Here is an 11,344-nt window from a genome sequence, read left to right on the forward strand (position 1 = left end):
AATTTAGCTACTAGGTAATAGTAGGTAATAGCATGATTTGTGTCACCATGGTATTTTGCAGTTAATACGTACCACTTTCAAGTGATATTCCAAAATTGTCCAAAATATGGCATACTATGAATGGGTGATCGAGTGCATGATATTTGGAAAATTTTGAAAATTAATATTTAAATAATGGGCCAGTATTATTGACAAATACCACCCATAAGTCATGCTATTATTTGCTTATAATAGAAGTCAAGAAAATTTTGGTAATGCACATACAGGAGCTGACCTTTATTTTGTTGCAGTTGGAAAGACAAACATGCAGGCATCAGCATTCATAACAATCTTTCCTCGCCATGTTGTCATTCATAACCTTGTTATACCATCCATTTTTGCCATTATACCACAATTACACTTGTAATGGTGAACAACTGTCAACCAATCAAGTCTCTGAAATGTCTTGGCTTACATAATTATAAGTCAGTGGTTAACTGACCTGAATCAAAAGATAAACTGCTTGTGTCCGTATTATGGCGGCGGTCACCCGAGACTATACCATCATCATCATCATCTACCAAACCAGTCTGCATACCAATTAATGGATAATAATAAGTTAATTATCAGTTTAACAGATAAAAGAAGGGAGAAGGAGTATTACAAGCCTCATGGTTCATCATTAAGTGAAGCTAATGTCCCAGCTTCAATATAAAACAAACAGAAGATTTCAAGTGAGTAGCCTTAGAAAAGTCTTCCCTTACCAAAGAAAAAGTATGGGAGTGATATGCCAAAACATGGGAGAAAAAAGTAAAACAGTAACAAACAGCTAAACATTACATTTGATACACGGGAGCTGGTCAAATTTTGCAATGCTTTGGGCTCTAGTTACAAATGCTTAAGTTGCTTCACTAACCAGGAGAAATCTCAAAAGTCTTTGAGCTTGAAACTCACTTGGTGTGCAACATTCTGGGTTCCATGGAAATAATTGGCAATGTCACCACTCCAGTCTTCAAATACAAAAAGTGAACTACACCAGAGAGGACCATGATCAATCACAGACTTCTCTAGATGAAGAAGCATGTGCTGGTTCATCAACACATATCTTGGCCCTACAGGATGAATAAGAAAGTAAAATTTTTAAATACCTGCATAATTTATTATTTATTTTATAAAATAATTTTCTTTAATTCTAAGTCTTAAACAGCATTCTCAAACACAAGATAATACCACCAACCAGCAAGGCATAATGTTGGCGATACTCTTCATGAAGAATACCCTTTAGGCAAGGAAGAGAGTAGTACAACAGCCAGTTGTGGTACTTAGTTGCTGCAATCAAAGATAAAGTTTTTTAATGATAAGAATTTATGGGTTAAATAGTAAAATCAAATATAATTGTCTATTTTAGTGCCAGAATGGATGGACTCAGACTTTATTAGATTGTAGTCTGTTTATGAGATCAATTGAACTTTACACCAAAAAATAAATAGCACCGAACAAATTAATCAATACCTTTCCAAAACTTCAGATATTGTATACTCCTGCCCTTACCAAAGCAAAAGTATGGGAATGGTATGGGACTGCTTGGACCATATCTGACCCATAGATGGGAATGGTATGGGAAGGTAACCTGGGTATATGGAATTGGTATGGGGCCAAATTTTACCAAATTTTTAACTATGGGACATGCATGGGAAGAAAATAGAAGGCTTCTTATTTTATGGGAAACCTATGGGAATAAGGTTCCCATACACATCCCATACCAATAAGAATTCCCACAACTGTCCTTACCTATGGCATTGATATGGGACATTCATTATGAAGAGTATACCATAGATTACCCATACCAGCTGACAGGTGTTCATCATGCCCCATAGATTTCCCATTGTGAAAACTGTATGGGATCTCTATGGGACATTCACTCTCCATATTTCAACCATTTCAGCTCTTGTTTCCCAAAGATCTCCCATGACAGTAGTTCTATGGGAAATCTATGGGACATATCTATGCTCATAATGGCAATGGGAAAACACATGTCCACACATTGAGTAATTGACAATTTTATTAATTGGACTGAGACAATAATGTCCTCTATTGTAAACAGAGAGCAAAAACCATTAATTATTCTGACAGGCTACATTTTTTTTAACTGAAATGACCATAAAAGTCTAAGAATATTTTACATGAGTCAAGAGATAACTTTGCAACACTCTGACATGCTTCCCTAATAAAAATAGATGAAAATTTCATTCAAGTTTCTGTTCACCTATGCATTGTCATTGTGTTACATGTCATAATTCAAGTGTTAACTTGAGTTTTATGAAACTTACAACAATATCAACATGCATATACTGCATCATACTTTGTTGAATAATAAATCCTTCTCATTGTCACCATGAACTGAAGGCCTTTTTTCAAAAAAGTTTTTCATGTTTGAAAAATTAAGTTTGGTAGCAAAGATTCAAGGCTTTATATTAAATGAAATCTTTGCAGACTGTACGTAGGAAAATAACAAGCTACATGTTCCTTATTACATGAAATCTTTGCAATGCCTAAACTTTGCGAATTTGGCAATTAATTTTAAAATATTGAAAAGTTTAAGTGGCATGAAAAACAAGTTTTGTGTACATAACATGATGTGAAAATTATGTGATGCATTAGGTAAAAATCAAGAAAGAATAAGTTAAATTACAGTTTGCAAGTCCAAAAGAAAATGAAAAGTGAAGTTAACTTTGAAGATGTGAGTGTCAACGGACCTGAAGCTTGATAACATAAAAGTTTTTGAAACTTATTTGTACAACAATCCTTATATTTAGGTCATAGAATTTTTACAGTAAATTGCCAAAATTGAGGTAAATCACCTCACTGATAAACACAGAATAAAAGTGACTCAAAATACAAAACCTTTTGCAAAATTGTGAAATGCATAAACCTCAAAATCACAAAATTAATGTGGTGCGAAAATTTAATGTAATAAGGCTTCAGTAAGCTTAAATGCAAGGCCTTATGCGTCCAATTGTGTGTTGAAGACTGATGACGAAGCTTGAATGCAAAAAAAATTCAGTGATTTGAATTTATACAATCATTGTTGATGTTCATCGCTTTACATTGGCAGGCCAGTGACAATTTTTGGTCTAAAATTTGCAAAAGAAAATGCATGTACATGTATACAAGACAATGTTCAGTCCTTTTCAAAATGGTTAGGAAAATGCGCAGCATATCCCACCTCACTATCTGAAAATTTAATGTACAGACACACATCTATAATGTCCTCTAAAGGGATAATGTCAAATCTGTTCTTCTTTGGTTGGTGGAGAGGAACAATGTGATTGACAACATTCCCCAATACTTCATGCCTTTCACAAAGTACTCCACTAGACTTGGGCATTGGAGCGATGACTGCGCCACAAGTCATCCTGAAAGTTTCCTCAACCAAAAAGAACACTTCAATTTGGCCATAGCTTGTGTGCCCTCCCTGGCAATACGCAATGGTGAAGTTGTTTCTTCTTGAAACTCTCTTGTACATTTGTGAGTGAAAAATGGCATCCCCAAATTGTAGACGTTTAAAGAAAGTGACACATTCAATGGACTCCACACCCAAACAAAGCAGAAGATCTTCTTCAAATGGTGCACCAGGTGTCCCTTTCTTTAGAGCACCAATTGCAAAAAACTCATTTTTGAGATGCATCCTGTTGGTCCTGAAAGACAAGAAAAAAATACTGCTGTTATACAACCTATGCCCCTTAGAGGTCTTTACTTAAAGTCATATTACTCCAGACTTGTTTAGAAGTTCCTTGCGATTGGATTACAATTTGTTAAACATACACAAAAACAATAAGTAAGTAGAATGATTGATATGCCACGAAAGGGTTAACTACCAACCTGTTTGTTTGCCCACGAAGCCGCAGCACCAGATCTTTTGCATGCCCTGGAGGAATCTCTTTTATCATTTCTGGGAAGCTTTGTTGACTTGTCACAGCAGTCATTATCTTCAAAACAATAAAAAATTAAATGGAAACTTAGAACCATTGAATGCAAGACATACAACAAGAACACACACTGAATAAATTCTATTGTATTATGGCCTGACTCCATTATTTTTACTTTGTGGCTAAAAGTTGGTCAAAACAGTAATTCATTGTCTTAAAACTTGTTTAAAATTATACCAGGAAGAGTACAACAACCATCAACTTCCTGTACAAAGTATTAATTGAACAGTTTGCAACACTAGCTGACCTGGATTGCAATGTTTTGTGTTCCATGGAAATAATTAGAAAGGTCTCCATTCCAATCCTCAAAAACGAACAAGGAACTGCTCCAAAGGGGACCATGATCCCGCACTGATTTCTCCAAATGAAGCAGCATGTGCTGATTCATCAGCACATATCTTGGATCTGTCAATATAAAAAGATACATGTACTTCCTGTAAGGGCAGGAATAAAATACCTTTTGCAGTTCTTTTGCAGTGTGTCCATTAAGTGTGCATTCCCTATCTTGGTTATTAGCACAAAGGATTTTAAGTCTTATGAGTTAATTAACCAAAAAATTCAAGCTCATGGTTATGTTGCTTGAAAATAATTTATAACACCTTGAGTAAACTTTGAATAGTTAGCACTATATATAGCAAGTGATATATACTGTTTTTATCATTACATATAATATTTCTTACCATAATACACATCAAACATCTCAACAAAATGAATCAGGAACTTTCCAGCCATTTGAAGTTGTCCAGGGGAAATGGATCTTCCAGACAGTAAGGTAATGCCACCAACCAACAAGGCATAATGCTGGTAATAATCGTCAGGTAGAATTCCTTTTAAACAGGGTAGGGAATAATAAAGTAGCCAGTTGCGGTACTCTGTAGCTGTAAAAGAAGAAACAGTGCAAATGAATATGATATCAATGCAGGCTTGGACTTGCTTAGGTAAGTGTGGAAACTAATTAAGACTTTCAACTTTTTCTTTCATTTTTCTTTACATTTATAAAATACACTCTCCCCCTCCACCCAGCAAGACACTGATAAGTGCACTAAATAATAAAGCTTCAGCTTATGTCTCATAAGTTGATTACCTTTCCAGAATTTTACATGATGCTGAATACTTCTTGGGATCCTGGTAATCACAGTAGGGGGCTTGATCTCCAGCAGGCGTTTATCCACCATCTCTACTTGGCTCCCACAGTACCACCTCTGATCACTGTGCTTTGAATTAAACCACAGGCCAACAAGTTGTTTTACAACTCCAAGGTAGACACAGTGCATAGCATCTATAGCAATGCCATTAACAACGTCGAAGCTCGGTAACTGTAATAATGGGCTTGGTGCCTTAATGCCACAAACCTGTAAAGGAAATCTGAAGTTCAGTGTTTTCCCAAAAATAACTAAAGGCATTTTAAAACAAGATACATATTCTTGAGCAACAACATTTCCAAGACCTGGTTCACAGTAGTGACATAACAACATAGAGAAAAAATAAGTTTCTTCCTTACAATGTTATGCTTTAGTCATTATGTTCTTGATATCTTGTGTTGTTCACACTAATAACAAATCATCATATTCATATCTATGTTGTGGTTTAAATTTGTCTTTGGTTTAAAATTTTTCAAACCAGTTTGAATACTAACTATCATTGCCTCAAATTGATTATCGTAGTATGAAAAAAGGGAAATAAAAATCAAACTGGTTTAAAAAATTTTAAACTAAAGATAAAGTTGAACTACAACATCCATGAACCACATGTAACGTTCTTTTTATTATTTAGATGTAATCAAAATATTAAGTTACAATCAAAATATTAAGTCACAGGTATCTTACAGTGGCATTCTTTTCAAGGGCTTCGTACGAGTGAGCCTTAACATCCACTGCATCACGTGGTTTAGCATGCCCAGATGGAGTGTTGCGAAATGGAAAGGTCATAACATGGCCTCTTCCAGTAGTCTTGACAATGTCGCCATGTTCATCACAAAAGCTACAGCTATCGTGGCCAACATATGTCATCTGCTCAAGGACACCAGCTCTGGCTGGAAGATCAAAGTGACCAGAAAGAGCCATAACCTTGGATTTCTTCTTTGCTCCATCTGGAAGTGTGACTTCAATTCCTGTTATATCAAAAAGTACAATAATTTTAAACTTCTCCTTTTATGAACAACCCCTTTATACAGACCAAATTCATACCTCAAAGAACTTTCAATCACTGAGTTCCTAAGTTTGTCTTTGGGTGTTATTTCAATAAACAAACTTTTAAAGTCTTAAGTAAAATATTACATGTTATACTAAAGGCACTCTCCAATTAAAAGACTGACCACATGACACATGTTCTGGAGATTCTTTATTTAATTGTTACTTTTTTCAATTTTTTAATTCCTTTGTAAAAACGGCTATTGATGGATGAGTACAGTACCTTTACACAAAAAATTTATTTTATGGAAAAATAAATGAAAATTTAGGTGACTTATCCAAATGTAATTGTTTTTTACTAACCATGCATTTCTCTTTTCCACAAAGTGTCAACAAATGGCTTGAAGAAAGTTGAGAAAAAAGGTTTCTCTTCACCAAACCATAGACCACCAAATATTCTGTACTTGTTAGTTCTCCTGTAAAAGTAACATATCTGGTGTAAGTGCTTAGGTAAGATAGTCCATATACAAGGCAAGTGGCTCATCAGAGCTGGGGCTTATCCTAGTTTATTTTAACATGAACCGACTAGGAGTATTTCTACTCCCCCCTGGATGAGATGCTAGTCGATTGCAGTTTTATCCCCAGGAGTAAATTTTCTGGTAACCATTTATACACCTGAGAAAGGAAGGCACTATGCAAGTATCTGTTCACTTTGCAAGTACTCTATAGTGTACAACTTACATAATTTTATACTGTTAACTACCTACAAGAGCTTGTGACTCCTTAAAGTTAATGTACATGTAACTGCATTCTGACTCATTAATACAACACATTTCATTTGATACATATAACTGAGAATGGATGTTTGAGGGTGAATAATACTGTAATTATTGTTGTCCTTACTTTTTTTAAAATACAGTGTGGTAAATACCGGTATTGGGCCTACATATATTTGTGTACCTTAGTGATGGAGGAAGCTCATTAACGAGGAGAAACAGAGGCCAAACTCCAAATTGTGATGAACGAAATATTGCCACACCATCAGTGTTAAGTTTTACTGAGATGTTATATGGCTCTAGAAGAAATCCACCTGGACCACTCTTGCTTTTGTAAAGGGAACCATCATAGACATCTTCTATATTGTCTTCAGCCCTCTTAACTCGGTGAAATCGGTACTTTAGTCCATCAACAAATTCTGAATCTGAAGAAAAAGAGACCCTTGTATAAAACATAGCTGAACGTTCTTGATGTAGAGGGCATACTAGCATTTTACATTTCCCTGTAATCTATGCTTAAATTGTATTCAGTAACAGCTCATATGCAAAAGAGGCATGCATTAATTTTTGCAGTTCCAGGTTCAAATCCCTGTATCAGAATGCACATGATTTGTGTGAAATCCCCACCTCCCCGGACCCAAAAAACTGTCCATTGATGTCGATTGACCTGCAAATGACGTAGGTGTCCAATTACAGGTATCCGATTTGAAGTATGCAGACATTGGATACCAGTACATGTACAGTACCAACCTGATCATGCACCAATTACATGACAAATAGGCCTCTCCAGAACCAGAATTTTGTTATAGATAATGAAAATAATAACGATATTATGTTATAAATTATGACGACTGTTGGACTGTGGTAGTAGCATTTGAAAATACTTTAATACTGTAACACAATTACATACTTAGTCTTGCACTTACCAGAGAAAAACTTAAGTAGCTGATTTTCAATAGGCACTTCAATGAAGAATCCACCGTTGTTTTGGATGCTTTTGCCACAAATGGTACAGTTTCCTTTGACATCTTTGCCATAATATGCCTTGCAGAAACCACAGAAGTAATCCTTGACAACATTTCCCTTCGCTCTGCTCAGAAATTGGAACAGGTTGTTTACTGTTGTCTTGCAGTTGTTAGGCCGGGGACAGTGAGCCTCTATTACTGCAAGCAAATCATTGAATGCTTCACGTGTAAGCTTGTGCTTAAACACGAAAGATAGCAACAACACAACACTTGAGTTACTTGTGATTGGAGCTCCCGAATATAGCATGTCATCTGATTCTGCTCCACAATGTTCTGGAATGCATTCAGTGTCTATTTCATCAGGGTTCTCACAGTCACTGAAAATGTCCGAGCAAGCATCCTCGTCTTTGACAAATTGTTCAAAAGTGTTAGTATCCGCGGAATCAAACAGTTCAAATTCGTCTCCGCTTATCCCCGAATTATTTTCTTCTTCCACTCCAAATGTGCTTGAATCTTCCATGTCTTGCACTTGAAAATAGCTGCAGTCTTCACCTAAAATCATGCTGTTTGTTTCTGCTTCGAATATTTCAGCAGGATCGCCAGTACAAAGAGGCTGTGCATGTCGCGTGTCGGGAATCATTTCTTCAACATCGCATTTGTTTAAATCATTTCGTGTACCAGTTGATGATTGTTTCGCTTTATAGAGGTTGCCTTTTCGTCTTCTTGCCGCTGGAAATTTGTATGGATTAGAATGACGCATGTATTCTCGGTAGCGACCTCTTTGTTCTCGTGCAACCTTCTCGCCATCGTCGGCCATGTTTGTTGACTTAAAGTCTAGTTCCCGGTCCCCCACACGTGTTGTTATTCAAGTGCGCGTGCGTAGTGGACTTTCGGACTCAACACAAGAACACGTGGTGTTAAATTGACCAATAACGAGAGCCCTTCAGATCCACGCCGAAATGCGCGTCCTTTTCAAATTTTTCACACATTTCGGCAAGCCTTTCTTCAGAGAGTTTGTTACTTATACAGAGCGAGTTTTAAGGTTTGTTTGCCTATTCCCACTGCAAGAAAAGATGGAAAGAAATTCAAGGAAAAGAAGTGCTCCAGCGCGTCTAAGAGAAGGTAAGCAACTCGATTGAATCGTGTTTATGAAAGCACAAAGTGATCGACAAGCATGCATGTTGTCAGATCAGTGAGTAAGTACATGCACCTTAGTTGTTTATAATTTTTGCCAAACTATCAAGTTTATTCAAAAGGATTCACTTGTACTCTTGCATGCTTATAGACCTTGCATATCAAACATTTGAAGACAAAGAAAAGACATTACCTTTACTCACTCTGCACATATCAGTTGCCTAAATTTCCCTGGAACATGTTTAAGTAATGTCTCTAGCCAGAGAGTAATAACAGAAACTACCGGTAAACTGAACTTAAAAGGAAAATTTGAGCCAAAGTTATGAATGGATTTCCCCCCTTGAATAGAACATTTCAATCAGTTCTATTGACTTTGGTGCTCCAGTAATATATTTATTGTATTGCAAATCGGGAAACATTACAACTGACCAAGAAACAAGAGTCCTCTTGTTGCTCCAAAAACTTGCTGCTTCAGACATTAGTCAAAATTCAAAGGGCATAGGGGTATGTACATATGGTTACCGGTCATCTCACCAACAGGAAGTTTCACCACCAACAAACTCAATGCCACTCTGCACATGTTTTAAGAACTAGAAATGCATGGTATTGGTAGTATCTTGGGTTGTTTTCTGGTGGCGAGACTCGCTGGTGACAAAGTGACCAGTAACTGTACAGATTGTATTCCCAGAAAGCATCCAAACAGCCTGGCCCCTTAATTAAAAAAGTTTTTTTTATGCCTCTTGCTGCTGACAGTTAATTGTTTGAATTTAAGAAAATTCAAAGGGTTTTAATTTTTGTTACACCTGTAGAACTTTGGTACCTTGTAAAATATGAGGATGATGAAAATTTGAGAGTGCTTGCTGAAGAGGAAGTTCGACACATCTTCCCTGACGACGAAGAAGACAATGAAATGCAAGTTGGGGATATCGTTAATGCTTTGTGGATCCCCAATGGTAAATACTATGATGCCAAGATACTAAACAAAGGGGGTGAGTCAATTTTGATTGTCGCTTATCCAGGTTTAATTTACATGTACTACATGTACAATGCCACCACCGGGCACGGTTTTATCTTACTTATCTTCTCTCTTGTAGTTTCCGCACAGTGCTTGTTGTACCACCAGCCTAAGATGCCTTTCACTCTTGGATGTTTTTAATTTAAATTGACTGTGCGCCACCTGGTCGGCCACTTTGAAATCACTCGCTTAATCTTTGAATTGTCCTCTTCTCAGTTTTTCTACCATTTAAAATGTTGCAAGGCAAAAGGATGAACTGTTTTTTTTTTTTTTCAAAATCTTTCTTTACAGCGGATAAGAACGAGCTTATGAAGGAGAGGATGCAATTAGAAAAAGAAAAGAAGAATGGAAACAAAGGACAGGAGCCCAAAGCACAGAAAAAAAGAAAGCATCCTGAAGGAGACAAGGAAAACCAGAAAAAGAAAAAGAAGCAGGAGTCAACAGAGAGTGCTAAAGAAAAGGAGCAGGCTGTCCAAAACAAGGAAGAGAAAAGGAAGAAGAAAGAACAGGAGCAAGAAAGACAGAAGATGATGCTGGAAGCAAGAAAGGCCCAGGCTATAAGTCGATGGGTTGCTTCTACAACAGCAACTACACACAATGATGAGGTTACAATTGTAAATGATTCACCCAGCGTCACTTTCACACCCCAACCACTTCGCCAAGCCAACTCTTCGAACCAGTCACCAATGACTCCAGCTCGCATCGCTTACACATCAGGCAGAACCCCAAGCACAACTCCTGAGTCAATGCGATCAACCATACAAGAATCTTCAGTAGCCAACCTAACTGTGCCTGGAAGTTCTACTGGTACCAAATCATTCACCAGAACCCCAAACACCAGTGTTATCTCCACTCCAGGATCAGTGCAATCGAAGCAGAGCTCTTCAGCTGCTAACCCAAAGCCAGCTGCTACTAAAACAAAGGGAACCCGTGAGCCCAAGAGAGGTCTTCATTTTCAAAGTGCCATTGCAGACAACAGTGATGATGAAATGGAGGAGGAGGTGGTGGGGGAACAAATCCTTGAGGATGCTGATGCTTTTAGTAGTGACTGCTGTAAAGAACAGAGGATGGAGATAAAAGCGTTAAGGAAGCGGCTGGAGAAAGTGCACAAGAGACTCAACATAGCATGTAAGTTTCCACTTTCTGAGTTTGAAAGCTCCATGTTTTCAGCTACACACCAACACACATGTACATCTACATGTAGGCTATAGTACCATTTGGAGATGATACTCAATAGAATTTAGTGAAGTAAGGAGTTAATTCTGTTTTAAAAACATGAAGTATGATCAGCTTAAACAGAGTGATAACAGCAGATTATTTTCTTTAATACTGAAGTAAAATCAAAGACATCTGCAGA

General features: G+C 37.0%; 2 protein-coding genes and 1 long non-coding RNA gene across 3 annotated transcripts in view; 2 read left to right on the forward strand and 1 right to left on the reverse strand.

The window, feature by feature from the left end:
• Positions 1 to 2,023: 2,023 nt before the first annotated feature.
• LOC148739727 (uncharacterized) lies at positions 2,024 to 8,779 on the reverse strand. The gene is made up of 9 exons (XM_088750122.1): positions 7,800 to 8,779; positions 7,058 to 7,298; positions 6,461 to 6,573; positions 5,795 to 6,078; positions 5,053 to 5,320; positions 4,649 to 4,846; positions 4,216 to 4,373; positions 3,862 to 3,968; positions 2,024 to 3,677 (listed from the first exon to the last, which is right to left on the reverse strand). Exons 1-9 carry the CDS (start codon positions 8,653 to 8,655, stop codon positions 3,161 to 3,163), a joined length of 2,742 nt encoding a protein of 913 aa, XP_088606248.1. The 5' UTR covers positions 8,656 to 8,779; the 3' UTR covers positions 2,024 to 3,160.
• Positions 5,087 to 6,434, forward strand: LOC148739728 (uncharacterized). Its single transcript, XR_015996962.1, has 2 exons — positions 5,087 to 5,227; positions 5,813 to 6,434. It is a non-coding gene; the product is annotated as an uncharacterized LOC148739728 (long non-coding RNA).
• The window catches only part of LOC111343819 (uncharacterized), a 4,108-nt gene continuing 1,540 nt past the window's right edge, over positions 8,777 to 11,344 (forward strand). Inside the window, exons 1-4 of the mRNA XM_022951009.2 lie at positions 8,777 to 8,960; positions 9,782 to 9,961; positions 10,279 to 11,115; positions 11,323 to 11,344. The exon at positions 11,323 to 11,344 is cut by the window's right edge and continues 61 nt beyond it. Of these exons, the coding sequence (XP_022806744.1) occupies positions 8,798 to 8,960; positions 9,782 to 9,961; positions 10,279 to 11,115; positions 11,323 to 11,344 (1,202 nt within the window). The 5' untranslated portion in view covers positions 8,777 to 8,797. The remainder of the gene's footprint in view (positions 8,961 to 9,781; positions 9,962 to 10,278; positions 11,116 to 11,322) is intronic.

This window comes from Stylophora pistillata, chromosome 2 (assembly GCF_964205215.1).
Source record: "Stylophora pistillata chromosome 2, jaStyPist1.2, whole genome shotgun sequence".
NCBI lineage: Eukaryota > Metazoa > Cnidaria > Anthozoa > Scleractinia > Pocilloporidae > Stylophora > Stylophora pistillata.

Excerpts from the sequence above, each read along its gene's own strand:
- LOC148739727 (XM_088750122.1), bottom strand. The coding sequence starts at position 8,655 with ATGGCCGACGATGGCGAGAAGGTTGCACGAGAACAAAGAGGTCGCTAC. Across the intron at positions 6,079-6,460 it reads GTGGAAAAGAGAAATGCATG|GAATTGAAGTCACACTTCCA; the intron begins GTTAGTAAAAAA and ends TTGATATAACAG. Across the intron at positions 3,678-3,861 it reads CTTCGTGGGCAAACAAACAG|GACCAACAGGATGCATCTCA; the intron begins GTTGGTAGTTAA and ends CTTGTCTTTCAG.